This window comes from Moschus berezovskii, chromosome 18 (assembly GCF_049115385.1).
Source record: "Moschus berezovskii isolate FMDL1 chromosome 18, NW_MosBer_1.0, whole genome shotgun sequence".
Lineage (NCBI taxonomy): Eukaryota > Metazoa > Chordata > Mammalia > Artiodactyla > Moschidae > Moschus > Moschus berezovskii.
In genome coordinates, this window is record NC_142477.1 from 20,099,677 (window position 1) to 20,124,178 (window position 24,502).

Genomic DNA, 24,502 nt, shown 5'->3' on the forward strand with positions numbered 1-24,502 from the left:
CTCCAGGCAAGAATACTGGAGTGGGCTGCCATTTCATTCTCCGGGTAGACGGTCATAGAATAAATTTTAAGAAAACCACTCTAATGGTGTTAAATATAATCCAAACTACCGATCACCATGTCAAAAAAGGAAACTACGAAAAAGATCTCAAAGATACACATCAACACTGGAGAGGGGACATTTCTGCACAGGAAGTGACACGAAAAAGGGCAGTGGAAGGGAAACAGCCTTTTTTTTAAACTTTATATAATTTCGCAGTTGTAAATATGAAAGGTGTTTCAGTCTGAATATGTATATGTTTATATTATGTGGACGACTAACAAAACCTTTGAGAAGAACAACAGTGATCCAGATTTCTAAATTTTGTAGCCATAACCTCATCACCCTTCCCTTATCATCCCAAGGAAGATACCGATCTTCCAGGTGTGGTTTTGGCACTAACCTGGAGCGTGCATGAGACTAGGTATAAGCACTGCTACCTCTGTTTCGGGAATCCCACATCACAGGGAACATGATGAGGCTTTTGTTCTAGTTTACTGCTTCTATGAGAGACTGAACTCACCTCCTCGGGGTCTCCGGACACTGAGGGGACCTGGTAAGGGCCCTCACTTTCCAGATGCAAGTTCATCAGATGACTGCCCATCCTGTGGTCGCATCTCAATCCCTCATTTCTTCGAGTCGCTCAGAAACATATTCCTCCTGTGGTTCAAGCATCCTTAGAGGGACACGGCTGATATAAGCAGGAGTCTTGTTTTTTCCGTGTGCCATGTATGGAGCTGAGAACCAGGTCCTGTGCCCAGAGCCTTCTGCCAGGCACTTGCTTTTAATTTCTGAGTTGGCTCATCTTTCTGTGTCCACTGTGCAAAACTTCTTAGGAGGGAGCCACTGTGGGGCTGCTGTGACTATTACTTCTCCCTAAATTGCTGCCCCTGGGCTACAGCATCTCAGTGATTTAGATCCTTTATATTAGTTTTCCTAGTACACAGTCAAAGTCTGAATGCCATCTACTTAAACATTTAAAAGGGCTCCCCAAATATAAAGTTACATCTCTCTGTACTCCCATCTCCGTAAGACGGCTCCCCCCGACAGCTCTCTGTCTATCTCTGGACCACCACCCTCTCTCACTGTTAACACCCTTCTCCCAATCCTCTTGCACTCATTTTCCCTTTATTTGTCTCATGAAACAGAGTTACTTCATCATTTAGAATTACAACCTGCTACAAAGACAAGGTGAAACTTGTCAATCAAACTCTTACACATTTAGCATCCCATCATCTAGAAATCTCTCCAACATGGTAGCCATGAACCACAGGTGGTTATTTACGTGAAGTTTCAGTAAAATTAAAGATTCAGTTTCTCATTCACACTAAGTACATTTCAAGTGCTCAACAGACAAATGGAGCTAATGTCTACGGTAGTGGGCAACACAGATACACAACATTTTACTCATTGCAGAAAGTTCTGGAGAACTTTGGACAGCCCTGATCTAGGTATTTAAACTATCATGGTACCCAGACCCTTGGGAGAATTCAAAACTTTAACAGCAAGAAGAAGGATCTTGGGAAAGCAGATGTATTAGGTGATAATAAATGAAAGTAACAAATTAACTTTGGGAATAAGTAAATTTCCCCAAGTTCTCTTCCTGAACATTATATGGGCTTCCCGGATGGTGCCAATGCAGGAGACGCCAGAGATGTGGGTTCCATCCCTTGGTCTGGAAGATCCTCTGGAGGAGGAAATGGCAACCCACTCCAGTATTCTTGCCTGGAGAATCCCATGGACAGAGGGGCCTGGAGGGCTATATTCACGGGGTCACAAAGAGTCGGACATGACTGAGCGACTGAGTACAACACATTACTTACACTGACCGGACTACATTATTTTGATTCTATAATAATCTTCTATGAATTCAGATAAATATTTTTTAAGAAGAACATTTATGAAGCTGTCAATCTGCTCCATTTCCATTTAGGTATAAATAAGTTTGAAAAGCTTAGACGAACAGGAATACGGGAATGTTTCCAGCCGCCTTAAAGCCTTCCAAATGGGGAGCCAATCTTACAGCCTCCAGTGGTGACAAGGGGGCCATCTCCCACGTGCCAAGCATCTCTTCATCCATCAGCATGCTCAGCTATCGCTTCCCCATGAAATCTGCCTGAAACAGTTCCCTTCCCATATAAAACAACCAGTGTCAATCTCCCCCGACTTTGTTCAACTACCATCTCCTGTGCTTAAGTCCATCACTGCACATCCTGGTGAATTCTAGTTACTTTCATCTGTCCTCCCTGTGTGGCTGGGAGCTCCTAGAGGGCAGGAAAGTGACCGGCTCTCATTTCCATTCCCAGCACTCAGCACTGTGTCTGACACCTAGAAAGCTGATTGAACTGAATGAACTGGACACAAAGACGTACGCTTTTCACTCTGACTCTGGTCTTGCAGTCACGGGTATTTGAGGTATAATCAGTGTAAGCTACTTTTTTATTGTCTACATTTAGTTAGCAAACATTTTAATTACTTTGAAATGGTAGCAGGAATAATTACCTGCCATGATCCAGCTGGCTGTTGGTAACCTACATGTATTTGCTTTCTGACTCTAATAAGTTTCCAATTTCTTGGGGGGAAACTAAGCTTTTCTCTGGGTCCAAAATAGAGAAGGAAATGGCAACCCACTCCAGTATTTTGGCCTGGAGAATTCCATGGACAGAGGGGCCTGATGGGCTACAGTCCATGGGGTGGCAAAGAGTCAGACATAACTGAGCGACTTTCACTTCACTTCTGGGTCTAACTAATGACGTTCAATCTGAATTCTTTAATATTTTTCAAAATATACAAATAAATCATTGAATTCTAGGATTTTTATTCGATGAGCCAAAAGACAATGGAAAGCATTGTCAGTATTTATAACCTAGATAGAAACTCACTCTCCAAAGCTTCTCCAGGAAAATGTCCACTGGTTTTTCTTCCTAAGAAACTTAACTTTATAAAACAGGCAAACACCCATATTTCAAAAGGGAGGCCCAAATACGTCTTGTGTTGTCAAAAAGATCATTAGTTCCTACGTATGTGCTCTTAAAACCAGAATCCTAATAATCGTGACTAAAAGACTGACATCAGCAATCAAAATTTAAGATATAATAACTCAGTATTAAATGCAAGCTATGAAATTCAAGAAGATGATTTCCTAAGCAAGAAAGGCCTGGCCCTTTCAGTGATGTAATAAAGTCAACTGCAATTTTTTTTCCCTTCAGGTCAGGTTGGGAGCCTAATGGTTCTTTCATTTTTCATCTCTCCTTTAAATATCAGTGGAATACCACATTTTATAACTTTTATGCTGAAAGAAAGAAAACACTATTTCTGAATTTGTTGAGGGATTTATAGAACAATTCTGTAATCCGTCTCAATTTAGAGCCATACCCCCAGAGATTTATTTGAATAGAGAGTTGGAATTTCCAAATGCCTATATATGTATTATCACATTTAATGCAAATTGTTCATATACCTGATTAGCCCAATTATTCAGGCCACATCTGCTCAGTATACATATTTTTCATAACATCTCCCTCAATTCTTTTTTCCTTCTTGACTTGAAATTTTATACTATTCTTTCTTATTAGTCTTGTGTTAGTAACAATGGCAAAAAGAACAACAAGAGGTGTAATTCCAGCTGATCATAGTTTTTAAATGTACAAAGTTCTCTTAGAAAATCTGACTGAGAATATTGAAATTGCTGCTAATTGAAAGGCTTTTGTGAGAAGAGGCATTACTTTAAATGATTTCAAGTCTTGCAGTGTTTGTGTCTTTTTCAAACACACTTAATCTACAATTCCCAGCTACTAACATAATTATTTTATAATAGTCTTTTCCTTTATTTAAGTCTGTGTCCTATGGAGGTTTATTCCCATTTTTATAGGTGAGGGGAAAAAAGAAGGAATAGAGAGACACAGGTTGACCTGTCTAAGCAGAGGCCAGGGTTAGAAACCAAGGCACTCGATCGCAGGTCGAGTCCATTCCCTGAAGTCAGAGGCTCTCACATCATCTGCCTGTCGGTGAGCCTGTGAACACAGATGGTGGCTGGAGAGGGGTACCTTCAAGTGTTGGATTTGGCAGGTCTGGGGCGGGTCTTGAGAACGTGCATTTCTTTACAAGGCGCTGCAGATGCTGCTGCGGCCAAGGGTGGTCCTCAAACCATACTTTCCTCCCTGGGCTCGTTTTCCATCCCATAAGCTATGAGCCACATCAAAGCAGGGGCTCTCCTGGGCAAGGTTCAGTTGCTTTCCATGCCTGTCCCCTGGTGCCAACTGGTCACCATCGCAATGCCTGTGGCACCTCATACACATCAAGTAGACGCTGTCTGAATCGGCTTCCATTTTCCCATGGTACAAGGGAAATAAGATTGGGCCAGTGAAACATGTAAAGAACCTTTTCTGTAGTGTCTATTTTGACTAAAGTGTCCCATCCTTTTCCTCTTCTAAACCACTAAATGAAATGAGTGAAACTAAGCAGTACAGAACGACAAGGAAAACTGTCCCCAGGTCCTTACCCTTCCAAGAAGCCCTTTATGTCCTGGGCAGGGAGTCTGAGGCTGCCAGGCCACGACGTAAGACCTCCAGGTATCCGTGTTCTCCCCTGAGGCACACTGTGGCCGTTGACATTAGTCAATACCTTCCCAGCTTCGTGGGGGGATTTAGTTGCTATTCTTCCTTAGAAATTAAATGACTGTCCTTCCATCGCCCACCCCCAAATAATTTCTTCAACTCCTCCTTCTTTATGGTGCAAAATAAACCACTTTAAAACGGCATTATCCTGTTCATTTTTTTTTTTTCAGATTACTTGGGAACAGAAACGCTATGCTTTTTGAGAAAAGTGGTGGATTGTGGTGCCCCAGGCAGCTAATGTGCTAAAGAACCCAAGATCACGTGAACCACCACATTCTAGGTTCGATCCGACTGGTGGAAACGTAAGAGCTGGAAGAAACGGATTACTGACAGTTTGTTAGCGTTGAACATGATGGTCTTACCTATGCACACTAGATCCATAAAACCATACATTCCATAGCAGATCTGAAAAAGGATGTCCTTCCTCTGCCACACTGCATAGGGGCTGAAGGCTGACCAGAGGAGCCAGGTCACACTCGCTATTAAGAACAGGGATCCTAGAATTACAGCGATCATCTGAACTTTCTCAACCAGTGTTATAGAAATGCTTTGCCACTAAAAGAAAAACAGAGGCATGTAAGAAAAAGTGCTGTGGATAATTTAAAAAGAAAAAAAAAAAACATTTTTAGCCCCATGTTTCTCTTCACATTAGACCCTTTTCAATCTGATCGGTCCCCCAAATGAATTTTTTTTTTCCATTTCATTCAGTGTATAAAAAAAGACCAGTAGATAAAGATTAATGAATTGCCTCAACTTCATTATTTTCGGTAATTCACCACTCTGCAAATTTAATCTGGTTTTATTACAGATAACCATACTGAGTGTGAATGGCTGAGGAATATTTAGTACCGAGGAACCACATTGCCATCTTTCACACATGCGTGAAATTAAATGCACTCTGAAGAAACATGGTGAGGACTCCTCTGCCTGGAACTTTATTTTCCTCTTAATACATTTGGCTACTGCAAAAAAGGGAAGTATCTCCTTTTGTGAAAAAATGTAAAAAGTAAATAAAGAAGCTATATAAGAACATCTGTGAAAAAGTCATTTAACACACTGAAATAATTATAAGGAAACTACAAAACTGTATGTTATCTGTTATTGCTACATTTCATATGCTCAGATATTATTGGCTATTTATTATCTCATGAGCAATCCATGAAGCCATTCTTGTCAAGATTTAGAATTTGTACTTGAAGGAGTATCTTTGAAACTCACAAACTGTATTGTCGCCATTCAATGGAGACAATAATTTGGTGTCCGAAGCATCAACATTCGAGAGGATTTACTGTACAAATGATGAAAAATCTTTCGAGGGTGTTGACAACTTGAGAGAATTAATTAATCACGTTCTCACTTTTGCACCACTGAGACAGAAACACAACTAGAATTGCTGTTATGGTCTGCCAGTAAGCCAAGCAATGAAACTCAGAACAACCTGCACAGTCTCCTCGTGTGTGAGAGCTGTGGCTGTTACAACATACGGCTTGTCAGAAGAATTCCTGAACAGTTTAAATAACCTTCAGAAAACAAATGAGCTTCAACAGTCAGAATCCACTGGGTGACTCTGACAACCTCCTTAAACTCTTTACTTACCTGGAGTGTGAATATGTGAATCTCCAGAAAGACGTCTATCACTACTCATAACTTGCCTCTCTTGCTCGTTGCCTCGGGCTCTCACCACAAATAAGTTACATATAATGATTTTAAGCGTGATTTGAACCTTGCGTATTCTTAAGACACATAAGTCTACATTTGTTAAAGATTAAATATCAAAATGAATTCAAAATACTTCATTCTCTCAAGTCACTTACTGGCTTATCTTAAAAAAAAAAAAACAAAAACAGAACCAAATGACAAAGTTTGTGGATTCTATAATGAAGACATTTTTTATCATTTTAATATGAAGATTAATTTATTGAAAAGTGGTTCTTATTCTTATAAATTTGCATGAATAATAACTGAACTAGTCAATATCATTTTATCATTACATTATTATATCATTACAAATAAATCAGTATTTCGAGTGTGTATCTGAAGCTTTATTTTTTTTCACTATCTTCCTGACGTAACATTAAGCACATTAATTTCAAATGACTAGACATTTGAATTTTAAACCATTTTAAATTTGGTGTTGCCAGCCAAGTGTGAAGTGTCAGTGTCTGTGGTCTTGTTTAGTTTTGATGCCCATTAAAGTCTGCATTAAATACAACATGGTAAGCAACATAGAAAACTGCTTCCAACTAATCTCCAACTTAGATGGATGCTAACAAGTCTGTATACACTATGTTAGTCTTTATCAATTTATTAATCACATCACACAGATGAAAACAAAGCATCATTTTAAACCCATGAGGCAAAGGTGTCCAATTTGTGTATGTATGTGTGTTTGATATTCACATGATGGGCTACAGGTTTCGAAATACATATGCCCGCATCACAGGAGTCAGGAAGTCAAAAGTGTGTGAAGAGGGTTCACCAGGAATGTACTTTACATACTGATATCTATTTTCCTTTTGCCAGGAATCCTTTATGTTCCAGATTTGTTATGTAATTTCAGTGGCATTAAATTTGGACAGCTCAATATTGTATAATTAATTACATTTCGCTCCAGTTAAGCTTATTAATTAATTAGTTGATCCAGGCTGCCTGCATGACAGTTGAGTAACAACATGGTGGCCACAGATACCCTCATAGGCACTTGGATTTGGGAGAATTGGTGGGGATGGTTTTATGGTGCTGTGGTATGTCCTGGGACAAGGAAGCTGGTGACTCTGGGTCTCAGAGTCCGCTGACTGCCAGGACAGGGAGGCCATGTTCAGGCAGCAGGCTTCCCAAACATGAGGCTCAGCCATTCCTTGACGAGAAAGGTGAATGAACAACAGGACAGACTTACTAGAAATAAGACGCATATAATATCACTTATATTTGGAATCTTTAAAAAAAAAAACCCTGATACAAATGAACTTATATACAAAATAGAAATAGGCCCACAATCACAGAAAACAAATTTATGGTTACCAAAGGGGAAGGGTGGGGGAGGGAAGGGATAAATTAGGAGGTTGGGATTAAAATATACACACTATTATACTTAAAATAGATAACCAGGAAGGACCTACTGTATAACACAGGTTCAGAAGAATCTGAAAAGAACAGATATATGCATATGTATAACTGAATCACTTTACTGTACAATGAAACTAACACAACACTGTAAGTCAACTGTACCCCAACAAGAAAAAAAGGGAATATTGATGCTTCACACTTGTTTGGTGTTACCAAATTTAAAATGGTTTAAAATTCAAATGCATGGCTGTTTGCAATCAATGCATTTAAAATTATATCAGGAAGCTAGGATAAGAAAGAACAACTCTTGATTACAATGCACCTGGAGGCTCAATTATTTACTATCATAGAAATGATTTTTTTTGTTGTGGATATAAGAAGTAATTTGAGATTTCTGAAGTTTATTTTTAAAGAAGGACAAACTGTTCAAAATTTGTTATGAGCTCCCTGCAATTTTGGTTTTCTGTTACTTCGCTAATAGTGCAAATGTGCATGCAAGTGTGTCTAAAAGTGCATGTATATTCTTCATATGCTGATGAACTTTAAAATTAGTACTATTTCACTGAATAACTAACGAGGACAAACCATTACTGAAATGAAATTTATGAAACCAATTATGAACTTAGAGATTGCCCTTTGAACACTGACACCATCTTGATAATTTCTTCACCCACTGTATACCACTCTCTTATTTTTACCATTGTGTGCAAAAAGTGGGATTTTTCACATTCTTCCCCTCAGGAAAAATACTACTATTTCCCACCACAAGGAAACACTCCTTGCCCTGGAAGACACTCATTTTCTACCAGGCTCAGCCTAAAGGAACTGTGTTAACGGACCATTAGCTTGGACAATAAAAACTGTAGACGAGTGTCTTAGGGCTTCTCTCTCTACCCCAATAATACTGAAGGCCTGGACTGCAGTTTTTAAGGCACTTCTGAATCTTAGAACAAAATTTGTCAACTCTGACACACTTTTTTATCCTCTAAAACTTCATACATAAGTATGTATATGTATATATATATATTCACTTAAATTTCTTCCCAAGTTTGGAAAGGGAAGTAACAATAATCAGATTGGTTTAAAGCCAATAATTGCTGTTACTTTCTGTCATTCTATAGTATGTGAAATTGTATGAGTCTTTTATATTCCCGAAAAGCTGTTCACCTCTACACAACTATTGAACCTATTGTTTCTAGAAAAAATGGGACCAACTGGTTCCTCTTTGAGAAGTTCATTCTAATTTAGTGTACTAGAAGAAGTAATTTAATATTCATGGCCTGTATTTATCCAGAACTAATATGTGCCAGGTACTTTTCTAAGAAGTTATGCATATTAACTCATCTAATCCCCTGGGCTACCTTAGGAGGGAGGTATTATTACAACCCCCATTTTACAGATAAGGAAACAGGTAGACAGAGGCTTAACAACTGCTCCAAATGAAAACAACTAGTAAGGACTGGAATTGAGATATAAACCCAGATAGTCTGGCCTCTAGGTCATGCTCTCAACCCTGTTACTGTTCTGTATAATAATTTCATTGAGCTCTGATAACAGTTAATTGTGTGCATGCATGCAAAGTCGCTTCAGTCATGTCCAACTCTGTGCAACCCCATGGACAGCAGCCCTCCAGGCTCCTCTGTCTATGGGATTCTCTAGGCAAGAATACTGGAGTGGGTTGCCATGTCCTTCTCCTATACCCCATCATTTCAGCGCCTTGGCAGCTTTTTGATAAAAGCTTCAAGACTGTCTTTTCTGGTCTACTGAGACAGCTTTCTAGCTGCATAGCCAGCTGTGAGTCACTCGCTGATCCTCTATTTAACTCCCAAATCTATATTCCTAATGAAAGAAAACCTGCCCCCACTGGGCTGGACTCTAAGCTCCATTAAGGAGGCTAAATATTTGGTTCAGCACATATTCCCAGTGCCTGGCACATAACTGTTGCAGGAAGGATGGAAGAAAGGGATGGAAGAATATTACAGGGAAGAAAGAGGGAGGAAGGAAAGAAGGAAGGTAGGGGAGGAGGGATGGAAGGAGGAAGGGAGGGAGAGGGGAGAGAGAGGTATACTCCTCAAGCCAGCTTCATCGGATCCTCTGTATTCTCCCAAAGGCTGTGTACCTTTTACTTCGGTCCCTTCTCTGCTTTTGAGCACATTCTCACTTGATGAAATCTCTCATCCATCCATAACTTGCTGTGATGCCAACTCTTCTAAAAAGACAGCCCCCTCCTGCCCCTTCTCTTCCAAGCAGAATTCCTCCTTATGGACCCCACGAGCAACTATGTATACTTCTGTTTAGTGTGGATTTCTTTCACTGGACTCCCGTGTTGTCTTGGAATCCTATCGTCCACACATTGCATGACATGATAGCAGAAGCCGAGTCTCACCTCCCACTGAGTTCACCAAAGAGCAGAACACACCTAGTCAATGCTTTAAATACACCATACCTGACTTTAGTTTCCATCACCCATCTGATTGCCAGATTAACGGTCTCTCCACATCCATTCTATCACTGCCGACAGGATAAAGGTCAGCTCTGGCAAAGCCGACAGTGAGTAAAGAAGTGAGAATTTAAACTCAGATTTGTTTCCAAAGCCTAACTTCTTTCTTAAGTGTCCTCTGCATACTGTCTGCTTTTCACATCTTCTGTCTATTTAAACTGACACATCCTACATCTAAAGTAAAACCAAAGAGGACATAGCTATACTCATCTAAAGGTAACTCTAGGGATGAAAAAAGTCAACAGATGCAAAAAGCAGCTCAGCAGAATACCAACTAAACTTGACCAATAACTTTTCAATGGGATCCTCACATACTTCTTCAGTATGAAAGTTGCAGTTTGTTAAATGAATATTGGGTTTCCCTTGTAGCTCAGATGGTAAAGAATCCACCTGCAATATGAAACCCGAGTTCGACCCCTGCGTCAAGAAGATCCCCTGGAGAAGGAAATGGCAACCCACACCAGTGTTCTTGCCTGGTGGGCTACATGACTGAGGGACTAAGCACATATACATACACATAAATGAATATTATCATAATGATGACACACTAATGGACTTATACTTCTTTAATTTTAACAAAGTTTGGAAGGAATTAAATAAACTTATACCAGAAACTTTTTAATATTCTTTTTATATATGACTGTTCAGAGAAGTACCAAGTACGGTCCATTGGTCCCAGAAAGACACAGATAACTGTGTGTGGCCCCAAATGGGGTATGATGATGTGTGAGGGTCCATATTGGTTTGGCATCCCCTTCATGGGAAACTTGATAAGTACTCCAATAATTTCTATAGACTGCTCTGAAACCATGGCACTAACTGTTGCCATTACCAATGAAACTGTACTGCAGCCATGAAATTAAAAGACTTCTTGAAAGAAAGGCTATGACCAACCTAGAAAGCATATTAAAGAGGAGGAACATTACTTTGCTGACAAAGGTCCATATGGTCAAAGCTATGATTTTTCCAATAGTCACTTACAGATGTGAGAGTTGGACCATAAAGAAAGTTCAATGCCAAAGAACTGATGGCTTTGAACTGTGATGTTGGAGAAGACTCTCGAGAGTCCCTTGGACTACAAGAATATCAAACCAGTCAATCTTAAAGGAAATCAATTCTGAATATTCATTGGAAGGACTGATGCTGAAGCTCCAATACTTTGGCTACCTGATGTGAAGAGCTGGCTCATTGGAAAGACTGAAGGCAGAAAGAGAAGGGGTTGACAGAGGATGAGATGGTTGGATGGCATCACTGACTCGATGGACAGGAGTTTGAAGAATCTCCGGGAGATGGTGAAAGTCAGGGAAGCCTGGAGTGCTGCAGTCCATGGGTTCACAAAGAGTTGGACACAACTGAGCGACTGAACAACAATACAATCACAGGTGTATTACTGTCTTCAGACAAAAAAGAATGGAAGAAAAAGCCAGGAATTTTCTTTAAAGAAGATGGGAGCCCAAGCCATGACAAGGTCGAGTCCCCTCCTTGTACAAATCACTTCTAGCCAGTAAGGTGAGAACCAGAGAAAGGCGTGCACTCCATCAGGCCTCCAGGAAGCTGTTTAGAATGATGTGTTCCTGTCATTCTGTTGTCTGAAAGAGTTAATGCGGCCTCTCAATTTAGAACCAATTTCCTCTCTGAAAATAGCACGTGCTCAGAGGGAATGAGGCTAAACTCAGAGAGAGTAGATTGTTTCAGTGTGCATTAAATCATTCAGTCTGAAGCATGGTTTCATCTTTGTTTTTATAACGCAGGTCAGATATGAATCACAGCTAATAGATTTGCAGAACAGTGATTTATAACATGCAGTGTGACAGGTAGTATTACTTACCAGTGTCACAGGAGAAAACACCTGTTCTTAAGAAGGGTACTCTACAGAAAAATGAATTCAGCAAAAACTCATTTTCAATCATCTTTAGATGGTGTTTAAACTGAACCACTAAAGTTGGAATTTGAAACGCTGGCAGAAAACATCTCAATGTGTAATCAATTTGACGGGCAGATAAAACATTCAGTAAATTGTATGCCTATTCTTTGAAGACTCTCACTTATAGGCTGTATATTAAAAATGATTTCATGGTTTAATATGAGTCTTCTCCGTGAGAAAAGCATTTTCATATATTTGTCAGGCCTGAGATAAAAAGTCATGCAAGAGAAATTTGCTTTGTGTGAGAAAGGTGAAATCTAAACAACCTAGGAAAAATAATTAGGGGAACAAAAAACTGCTTCTTTCAAATGTTAATAAAATCGATAAAACTCTAGAAAAACTAACCAAGAAATGAAAGAGGAGATGTGGTGACTGATGTTACAGAGGAAAAGAACACTACCAGGATATTGTAGACGACTTGATGCCAATGGATTCAATTATAAATAGGAAATAGACAAATTCTCTGAAAAAAATAAACTTACCAAAACTGACTCAAGATGAAATAGAAAAACACGATATAAAATACACTGAATTTTTAATCCAAAGCCTTCCACAAACAAACATCTCCAGGACCAGATGGTTTGACTGGAGAATTTTATCAAACATTTAGAAAATACAATGTCAGTTTTTCATACATTCTTTCAGAAAATAGAGGAGGACAGAGTATTTCCCAACTCATTTTATGAGGTCAGCATCAACCAGGTACCAAATCCTGACAAAAACATTACAAGGAAAAAAAAAATACTTTCAGATCATACTCCTTATGAGCATAGATGAAAAAAAATACTCTATAAAATAGTAGCAAATCAAATCCATCTATACATAAATATAATAATGCAGCATGAGTGACATTCACTACTTCTGGTCTTTGTACCCTTTTCTTTAATAATTAAAGCAGTCGTAAAATGTAAGTTTAGTTGTTGTGCAGTTGCTAAGTTCTGTCGGACACATTGAGACCTCATGGACTAGCCCGCCATGCTCCTCTGTCCACAGTGTTTTTCCAGGCAAGAAACACTAGGGTGGGTTGCCATTTCCTTCTCCAGGGGTTCTTCCAGGATCAGGGTTTGAACCCAAGTCCGCTGCACTGGAGGTGGATTCTTTACCACTGAGCCACCAGGGAAGCCAGCACAATGTATGTTTGGTGGACCACAAACAAGATATTTTAGCATTCCCTGTACCTCAAAATGTGAACACCTCCTGGGATGAGTGTCCAGAACTATGTGCCTGGGTCCTCGGATTATGAAGTAGGAGAGGAATATTCTTCCCCCAGGAAGGAAACCTCTGAGAGAAGGTGGACCCTAAGAAGATTTCCCTCCAGTATTGAGAGTCATCCAGGTTTCCTCATGACAACTGGGGTCACATGGAGTTTACACGTGAATAGGCAAAGCTATGGTTTTTCCAGTAGTCATGTATGGATGTGAGAGTTGGACTCTAAAGAAAGCTGACTGCCGAAGATGCTTTTGAACTATGGTGTTGGAGAAGACTCGAGAGTCCCTTGGACTGCAAGGAGATCCAACCAGTCCATCCTAAAGGAAATCAGTCCTGAACATTGATTGGAAGGATTGATGCTGAAGCTGAAAATCCAATACTTTGGCCACCTGATGTGAAGAACTGACTCATTTGAAAAGACCCTGATGCTGGGAAAGATTGAAGGCAGGAGGAGAAGGGGACAACAGAGGGTGAGATGGCTGGATGGCATCACTGACGCAATGGACATGGGTTTGAGTGAACTCCGGGAGTTGGTAATGGACAGGCAGGCCTGGCGTGCTCGTGGGGTCACAGAGTCAGACACGACTGAGTGACTGAACTGAACTGGATGGAGGCAAGGCTGCCCTTTGACTCTTACTCCAGGAGAATAGTCTTGGATGAATCAGGGAAAAAAATGTTAAACTGGCCAGAGGCCATGTGGAACATCAAAGGGACCAAAAATTCAGGGCTGAGCCAGAGTAATCAGATAAGCCTGGCAAGTTTGAAAATTCAACTCCAGGATGAGAGGAACAAAGAGAAAGCTTCACCACTAAGTAAGAAGCAGGGCTAGCAGAGCACACGACATGGAGTAGAGAGGGAAGCTGAACAGGAGAAGTGTCTGTGAATGGCCAGAGACACGGACACTAACTCCATATGTCAGATGAGCCTTTCCAAAAAAATATCTGTCCAGAAAAACCCTTCTAACCAAAGCTGCCCTCTATTCAGATCCCAAGTCTTTGTAAATGGAGGCTGAAGACGATTCTATCCAGCTGTCTCCAGAGTCACAGGAAGATGGCAGATCAAAGGAGCAGAAAGTGTGACTTTTTTTTTATTTTATAAGAGATGAGTATCATTAGATGTAAGGTTTTGCCTCACTGAGAAAAATCTCTCGAGTGACTTGGTATTAACAGGAGCAACAGCTTTTTGAACTAATGCGTGCTAGGTCACTTCAGTTGTGTCTGACTTGATGCGAACCTTGGAGGACTGTAGCCCTCCAAGCTCCTTTGTCCATGGGATTCTCCAGGCAAGAATACTGGAGTGGGCTGCCATGCCCTCCTCCAGGGGATCTTACTGACCCAGGGATTGAACCCACGTCACTTTATACTTCCTGCACTGGCAGGCAGGTTCTTTACCACTAGGGCCACAAGCTAGTAATTTTTTTAGCAACTATAGGGTATGCGTCCGTGGGGTCGCTAAGGGTCGGACACGACTGAGCGACTTCACTTTCACACATTGGAGAAGGAAATGGCAACCCACTCCAGTGTTCTTGCCTGGAGAATCCCAGGGACGGGGGAGCCTGGTGGGCTTCCGTCTATGGGGTCACACAGAGTCGGACACGACTGACGTGACTCAGCAGCAGCAGCAGCAGCAGCAGCAGCAGCAGCAGGGTATGCAGTCTACATGAAGATACAAAAGATTCTGGATCCACTTAAGAAAATGCATATTTACTCCTGCATTTTATTCTTGTAATTCTTTCTGAACCATCCATACCTCATCCCTCAAGGTAATCTCCTGTTCAACTGTTTTGATTGTTAGAGATGTCCATACTTATCAAAGGCATGTTGATCCAGATTTAACGTTCCAAGTGTTGAAATAAAAATACACTTCAGCTCTTCCGTGTTCAAGACCTTATACTGCCCTTTCTCTCTCTGTGTTAATTCTTTCTTGCAACAAAAGCAGGTGCTATCCATTATTTCAAATCAGGGAAATTTGCCTCAAGTGTCAACTCTCTAATACAGTTAATCTCAATAACTAGATTTTATCCCTTATGAATTAAAAGTGTCTTCCTGCATATGAAGCACTCTTGTTTCAATACTCTTCTCAATATTTGGTACTAATGATGTTTGAACGGGCTTCCCAGGGGGCGCAGCAGTAAAGAATCCGCCTGCCAAAGCAGGAGACCCAAGAGATGCAAGTTTGATACCTGGGTCAGGAAGATCCCCTGGAATAGGCAATGGCAACCCACTCCAGTGTTCTTGCCTGGAAAATCCCATGGACAGAGGAACCAGCTTGGTTGCAGGCTGCAGTCCATGGGCTCATGACTGAGTGACCGAGCATGCACGTATAAGCATGATGTTTGAACACACACTCCCCAGGGCATCTCTAAGTAATTAACAGGTGGTCACAATCGTATTTACTTGTTCTCTCCACGAACTGAAAGCTACCTTTGTTAATGGAACTTACTAAAACTCTCAATGGGTTGTTACTGTTTTCAGTCTTGCTTTTGGAACAGGATTTGCATGGAAAGCAACTACCTTCTCATTTGAAATACTCAGTTCATCCAGACTGATGAAAGAAACGTTCACATCCTGAGGTACAGGGAAGTCATTCCGGCATATACCTGAGTTGACGTGAACTTTATGCTAACTAAAACATCGTGTTTGTGGCCCATCAAACACACATTGCACAGCTGCGTTAATTATTAAAGAAAAGGGTACACAGTAGAGAATGTCCATGCTAAAAATAAAGATTAAGTGCCTCCCTTCCTGAGGTGCCAATGCTGGTCTTCCCTTGATGATAAGACTGTCTGCCCAGGTGCCAAGGCCATACTGACTAGCTGTGGATGTCCTGATCTGTTTTTCTTGAAACCTTCCAGGAATGTATCCCTGACTTGTTTCATGCTCTTTGTTCTGACAAGCATGAAAACCGTGCTTTTCTGGAGCAGTTCCTTGGAGTTACATAAGAGGGTCTCTCCTGAGATACCGTCCTCAATTTATCTCAGATAAACCTCTTTTCTGTTCGTACCATAGATGGTTTATTGGTTATTTTCATTGACAAGACTGAACACCGTATACTCTCCTGGGGGTCAGAACAGTACCTCTGATCGTTAAGGATCAGAGCATAAATCAAGATCACCTTTTCTGTGTAATTTATGCAGTCTTCACACAGCGGTTTTCCTTGATTATGGGGAGGCTGGTTCAAAAAGAGAACTGGAATTGGCTGTTCTACCACACGAGTTACTCTTCTCATAAGGACCTCAGTGTTCTTCACTGTAAAATGACATCTGACACAGTTGTCTCAGAATAACTGTGTACGGACATCTTCACACCTAGCACGCCTTCCTTAGTTGGGTTCTAGAGAATGAGGCAGCCACTCACCCCAGGGGATTCCCCAGCAACCACATCTGTACACACAGCACTCTCAAAGAGTAGAGCAGAGACACGCTTCACAATCTGGAGCCACAAAAGCATAAAGAAGGAGGTAACCTGCTCGGGGGTTTTGACGCATCAGTAGAGGTTCATTAGGCAGAAAAGAACGTGCCAGACAGAAAACCAAGTACATCTCTCTTTGGCTACAGATTTTGCTTTAATTTCATTTTATCATTCTTTTACTTGTCTTTTATAATCGATTTGAGTTCAATTCTCACACTTAGTTTTGCAAGCCAACAGCAGTCAAATAGTGACTTCTTAGGCCATTAACGTAAACATTTGAGTATAATACCTGGCTTCCACCTCAAATAGCCCATAATCTACTTGAGGGATGAGACCAATGCATGAGAATCAGGGGACTCAAGCAATACGGCATGCAATTTAGCCATCAGCTGTGCAGAAGAGACTGAGTGTTTCATAACGGGAATTAGGTGGGCAGACATCAACGCAAACTAAAGCGGTCCAGATTGGCTTCCTGGGGGAGACTGGCCTGCCTCTGAGTGACAGGGGGAATTTGGAGATGTAAAAGTCTGAGATAAGATCTTTCAGGAGTAGCAACCTGAGCAAGGCTCCAAGGTGAAGGAAAGAACAAGGGATGCTCCTGGGGTGCCCGATTTAAAGGCAGGCTGTATTCACAGGACCCCAGAAGAACCGTTTGAGAAGTGATGTTGGTCAACAATCTGACAGTCACAGAACATCCAGCAACATGACTAACTTTCTCCCTATTAAGTCCCATCGATACACGATGATCGGATTATGCATCTGCTTCCCCGACTTCGCTGGGAGCTCTGTGCAGGCAGGGACGAAACCTTATCAATGTCTGACTGAATCCCTGTCCCTTGGCACTGTGCCTGGCACGTCATCAGAACTCACACTGGGTCAGTGAAGGAGACTTAGTTCTGCTTTATCTCTTTATGTGAGTGATTTGTTTTGACAGCATGAAAGGATCCCAAAGTCACTGTAACTTTCTGGTCTAGTTCTCAACCAAGGATGACTTGTGCCCACCTTCTCCCCTGAGGACATCTGACAGAATTTGGAGACATTTTCAGTTATCATCACTGGAAATGGAGCCCCTGGCATTTAGGAAGTAACAGCCAGGGAAGCTGCTTACATCCTACAGTGTACAAGTCAGCCCCACAAAATCATCAGTCCCAAAATGTCGATAGTGCCAAGGTCAAGAAACTAGTCTATCACACTTGAGACCAAAATAGACACTGTGTTTGGATTGTGGGTATTTTAGCTGTACTCTCTTCTGAACTTAAAGCATGCTTATCTTTAAAAAAAAAAAAAAAAAGAAAGAAAATGAGAGGGGAAAAGCCTGATTCTTTTCAAGATAATTCAATGTAGTTTCCCGAGAAACCTAACAGCGGTGATGTCCAAAGTGTGTCAGGGGTCATCTCATCAGCCAGCCAACTGCATTACATGGTGACTCGGCTGGAAAATGCATGAGAAACAGTCCGGGGAGGACAATCTCAGATGGTGACTAATGTGCTAGTTAAAAAAAAAATTCCAGTTCCTTGTGATTCTGCATGAAATAAGCTCCAGGCATATATTAACCCAGCACGCTAATCTTTGAAATTAACGGCAGATGATTCAGTGAAGCATTGATAAAGGAAGGAAAAGCGTGATGCTTAAGCAAAGATTTCTTTACAACTCCAGATACAGAGGGCGGTACGGAAAGAAGGAAGGAAGGCTGGGAGTGATGGAAACAAGGAAGGGGGGAGGGAGGGGGAGAGGGGGAAGGTGGGTGGATGGGTGGGTGATAGGCAGACGAATGGATGAATGAATGGACAGATGGAAAGGCAGACTGACTCGTCCCCATCCAAGGCCACAGCCAAGGTCACTGAAGCATCCATAATGCTGTATTATCATCCTGCACAGAGTCTCCACACACTGAAGAAACCCAGATTAGCCTTTTATGGCTGTTGATTAGGAATTGGAAGAAAGTTACTCAACAACTTTAGGGTAATTCTAACATTCTAATACCAAACAGCTTCTGGATTAGGCACATCAGAGAGGGAACCTACCCTAGAAACTAAATAATCCTGTGGTCCTGGAGAAAGGAGAGCTCTTCGGATAAGACAGAAAAGCCAAGATAATCTGGTTTGGAGAGAAATGATAGGTGCAGATGAAACCCATGTCTACTGAGACAGAGATCAACCTGTTTCAGATCTGAACATGCACAACCAAGAAAGAACCTGTCCTCATAGAAGCACATGTGGAAGGAGACAGAAAACTGCTCAGAAGCCCTTCATTTTAACGAAGAGAAGAGAGAGGTCCCTGCAGAGAAGTAAACTGCTAGCCAAGGCCACCAAGCTGGCTGCTGGGACATCAACGTGACCACTGACCTTGGTCCAGCCACTCTGCCGTGACGCCTCTGAACTTACCCTGAAACCTCTCCTGTCTCAACTTGGGCCATCTTCTCACTCCTATGGGCTAATGTACTAGTCACTCTTAATTCTTCCTTGTCAAGCCCATGGATCCAGCCCATAACTCAAGGCAGTGGTAGAAACCCCCTGCCCCATGACCCACAGTGTCAGAGACAACTCAGGGAGGATCCTCAGCACTGGCCAGGGACCTGCCTACAGGTCAGGTGTTCACTAAGCCGCTCCTCTATTTCTTAGGAAATCTCTGTCTATCCTGAGAAATGTTCCAAAATAATGCACATTACAGAAGGGACAGATATTAAATTATTCACATGACAGCTGACCTAGCTTTTAAACCGCTTCATTTATGAACAGGATTTATCTAAGAGGAGATGTGAAGGCAACTTTTCCAGAGCTTTCCCTTCCCCAAGAAATGCTTAGAGTGAAAAAAGTAAGTAGTTTAGAGAAAACAGAAGGACTTGAGGGAAGCACTATTATTGCTGTTTTTTTTTATTAGATTACCATATTATTGCTTTTTAGAAGGCTGTATGTGCATGCATCATGTCTGACTCTTTGCATGGACTATAACCCACCAGGCTACTCTGTCCATGGGATTTTCTAGGCAAGGATACTGGAGCGGGCTGTCATTTCCTTCTCCAGGGGATCTTCCCAATCCAGGGATTGAACCTGCATCTCGCATCTCCTGCGTTGGCAGGAGGGTTCTTTACCAGCTGAGCCACCAGGGAAGTCCTTTTAGGAGGTTATATCCCTATTAAATAAAAATCTATTCTCTCTGACAAAAGTTTTGTAATTGGAAGCAGGAATGATGAATGACTGAAACTAAGCATGCTTTGCACACAGTGAAATAAGGCCTCCTGTGCTCCCAAGTAATTAATAAACTATTAAATAGCTACAGTATTAAATGTGCTCCTGCTAAAGAAATAAAGCCTAAATCTCTGGCTAAGAGATGGGAGAGAAGGGCAGGTATAAGGCTGCAGTGATGGGCATGGAACTTGGAAGGTCCTGTCTTAATATCTGTCAGGGAAGAGAAAGGGGACCTGCTGGTGGCAGAACCATCCCCAGGCAGGACAAGCTCTGGAGAAAAGGGGGAGCAGAGAGGATCAGTTCCATTCATTTCCAGAAGGTTTAGAGGAGTGGGGGGTGAAGAGGCGGTCTGCAAAATGAGAGATTCTGAGCTGAAGTGGCTCAAGAGAGCAGGCAACGGAAAACAGTGCCAGTGTCTTTCCAGGTAGCTGAGGGGCATGAGAAAGGCATGCTCTGGTCTGAGTTTCTCCTGCAGCTGCAGGAGAAGAGGCCTGTATAAATAGCTCTGTGCAGAGAGCATTTGTGTAGTGTGTGCGGTGTTTGTATGTGTGTTTCTGTGTGCGTGCATGCCTATGAAAAAGGAATATTGCCAGCCATTCCAGTAAACTACGAGTGTTGCCCACCAGCAAGCCACCAGCTCTGGCAGTGGTACCCAGTGGTGTGCCCTGAGGGGAATTCAGAATGAAGAAAAACAGGAAATGTACTGTACTCTGGATACTGGAGAAGGAAATGGCAACCCACTCCAGTGTTCTTGCCTGGAGAATCCCAGGGACGGAGGAGCCTGGAAGGCTGCAGTCCATGGGGTCGCTGAGGGTCGGACACGACTGAGCGACTTCACTTTCACTTCTGGATACTGGCCCTAGATAGTTAAGATGCATATCTAAGAAATCATTTCAATGAGCCCAGACTCTTGCACTTCCCTACACATGGAAAAGCATTATAATCATCTTTTGTGTGATTAGCAGTAATCTTTTGGTGTTCGAATACGTGTTTCTTTTTTCAGCAAAAATTCCTATATATCCTGGCTCCTCCCTTACCTTTTTAGAACTGTCCCTCAGAGTTGAGTGACTGGCTCCCAGGCTATAATCCTCAGTAAGGAAGCCTGGCATGCTGTAGTAAGTGGGGTTGTAGAGTCAGACAAGACTGAGTGACTGAACTTAACTGAAGGTTTCCAAATAAATATTTACAACTTGTATGTTGTATGTTTTTTCTTCAGTCAACACACACAAGTATACATGACTATGTGTGTTTATGACCACATACCTGTGTCCCCTGCCTGGCACTGATGATAGTTAATATCACAAGCCTCAGTGTGAAGCATGAACTTCCAAATGTTCAAGCTGGATTTACAAAAGGCAGAGGAACAAGAGATCAAATTGCCAATATCAGTTGGATCATAGAAAAAGCAAGAAGAGTTCTAGAAAAACATCTACTTCTGCATTATTAACTATGCCAAAGCCTTTGACTGTGTGGATCACAACAAACTGTGGAAAGACATGGGAATACCAGACCACCTGACTTGCCTCCTGAGAAATCTGTATGCAGGTCAAGAAGTAACAGTTAGAACTGGACATGGAACAACAGACTGGTTCCAAATTAGGAAGGGAGTACACCAAGGCTGTATATTGTCATCCTGCTTATTTAACTTATATTCAGTGTACATCATGAGGAACGCTGGGCTGGAGGAAGCACAAGCTGGACTCAAGATTGCCAGGAGAAATATCAATAACCTCAGATATGCAGATGACACCACCCTTATGGCAGAAAGTGAAGAAGAACTAAAGAGCCTCTTGATGAAAGTGACAGAGGAGAGTGAAAAAGTTGGCTTAAAGCTCAACATTCAGAAAACTAAGATCATGGCCTCTGGTCCCATCACTTCATGGCAAATAGGTAAGGAAACGATGGAAACAGTGTCAGACTTTATCACTGCAGATGGTGACTGCAGCCATGAAATTAAAAGATGCTTGCTGCTTGGAAGAAAAGCTATGACCAACCTAGACAGCTTATTAAAAAGCAGAGACATTACTTTGCCAACAAAGGTCCATCTAGTCAAGGCTATGGTTTTTCCAGTGGTCATGTATAGATGTGAGAGTTGGACTATAAAGAAAGCTGAGCACCAAAGAACTGATGCTTTTGAACTGTGGTGTTGGAGAAGGCTCTTAAGAGTCCCTTGGACAGCAAGGAGATCCAACCAGTCCATCCTAAAGGAAATCAGTCCTGAATATTCATTGGAAGGACTGATGCTAAAGCTGAAACTCCAATACTTTGGCCACCTGATGCAAAGAACGACTCATTTAAAAAGACCCTGATGCTGGGAAAGATTGAAGGCAAGAGGAGAAGGGGACAACAGAGGAAGATGGTTGGATGGCATCACCGACTCAATGGACATGAGTTTGAGTAAGCTATGGGAGTTGCTGATGGACAGGGAAGCCTGGCATGCTGCACTCCATGGGGTTGCAAAGAGTCGGACACGACTGAGTGACTGAACTGAAGTGAACTGAACAAGCCTCAGTGTGGTCCAGTCTCAATGAGAGTCCTGATTCTATTTCCTACATAAGCTTGGAAATCTGCTTGACCTTTCAGAGCCTCAGTTTCCTCATTTTCAGAACAGGATAATCATTTCTACCTTGTAAGATTGCTGTGAGCATCACAGGAAATGGTTTTATTAAGTACTTAGTGGCAGCCTTGGAACAGAAGTGTTCAAAAGACTGCATCTAGCTATTAACTGTGAAGAGGTCAAAGTTCCCAGAAATTCACCAGCTGAGCCCTGAGAGAAGGCACGCCCAGGCATGTTTAATCCAATAGGCAAAAACAGCAACTATCACTTTTTTTCCCCAGGACCATTGGTGCAATGTATTGGTAACAAAGGGAATATATTTTCTTCCTGGATCTCTAGACAAATTATATTCGTATGTTTTTATTAATTTAGAAAATTTCGAATACATGTAATTTTAAAGGCCTCCTTTAGAAAACAAGAGCAACAAGACAAAGACCATTGTTTAGGACACTAACTGAGATCATGATCACATAATTCAGTTTCTGTACCTTTAAGACTGTTTTGCACAAATGAATCATTAAATTGTGTCACTGGACTCAAAGGAGACCAGATATAAAGAAATCACACAACTCAATGAAAAAATTCACTGCATTTTTCACTGCTTATATGTGGGTTACTAATTGTGGGAGAAGAGCAGCATTTTCATATCTGAATGCACAATTAGAATACAATTATATAATATTAAATACATATTTATTTGAGGTCAACCTTGTGGTACAACAGTAGCACATCTGACTCCAAATCAAAAGGTTGTGTGTTCAAATCATGTCGGGATTAGTGTTCACTTTTCTGGGCTTCCTAGGTGGCGCTAGTGGTAAAGAACCTGCCTATCAATGCAGGATGTGTAAGAGATATGGGTTTGATCCCTGGATTGGGGAGATACCCTGTAGGAAGGCATGGTAACCCATGCCAGTATTCTTACCTGGATAATCCCATGGACAGAGGAGTCTGGCAGTCTACAGTCGGTGGGTCGCATAGATTTGGACACAGCTGAAGCGACTTAGCATGCATGCATTTATTTGAACTAAACATTAGAGGTTTAAAAAAAGCACTTAGAAGGTCTACCTCAAGAAACAAGAAAATCTCAAATATGCAACCTAACTTGGTGTATAAAAGAATTAGAAAAAGAAGAACAAAGCCCAAAGTCAGTTGAAGGAAAAAATAATAAAGATCAGAGAGGAAATAAATAAAATAGAGATCCCCTTCAGTACAACAGAGATAAAACCAAGAGCTGGTTTTTTGAAAGTGATAATCTATGATTCAGGCTCATCAAGAAGAAAGGAGAGAAGACAGATATAAACAAAATAAGAAATGAAAAAGGAGAAATAACAATAGCAAACCAAATCTAACAATATATAAAAAGGATCATACACCATGATCAAGTGATTTATTATAGGGATGCAAAGACACTTTGATATTTATAAATCAATTAATGTGATATACCACATTAATAAAAAGAAGGGGAAAAAAGCACATGATCTCAGTAGACACAGAAAAACATTTGGTAGACTTCATCATTCATTCATTCATGATAAAAATTTTCACCAAAGTTAGTGTAGAGGGACCATGTTTTCATGAGACAACCTCACAGTTAACATATTCAACAGTGAAAAACTGAAAGCCTTTCCTCTAAAATCAAGAATAAGACAAGAATTTCAACTCTCTTCATTTCTACATAATAGAGTACTGGAGTCCTAGCCTCAACGATCAGACTATATAAAGAATAAATGGCATCCAAACTGGAAGAGAAGATTAAAACTACCACTATTTTCAGATGACATAATATTTAATACAGAAAGCCCTAAAGTCTCTATTCATTAGAACTAATAAATTAATTTAGTAAACTTATAGGATACAAGATTGATACATAGAAATTGATTCTTTTTCTATATACTAATAATGAACTATCAGAAAGAGAAAGCAAGAAAATAATTATGTTTACAATCTCACCAAAAAGAATAAAGTATCTAGGATAAACTTAACCAAGGAAGTA

General features: G+C 41.1%; 1 protein-coding gene across 1 annotated transcript in view; it reads right to left on the reverse strand.

Annotated features, from left to right (window-relative positions):
- The window catches only part of MARCHF11 (membrane associated ring-CH-type finger 11), a 111,297-nt gene that overhangs the window by 19,218 nt on the left and 67,577 nt on the right, over positions 1-24,502 (reverse strand). The window contains exon 3 of the mRNA XM_055421739.2: positions 5,018-5,210. Within this exon, the coding sequence (XP_055277714.1) occupies positions 5,018-5,210 (193 nt within the window). The remainder of the gene's footprint in view (positions 1-5,017; positions 5,211-24,502) is intronic.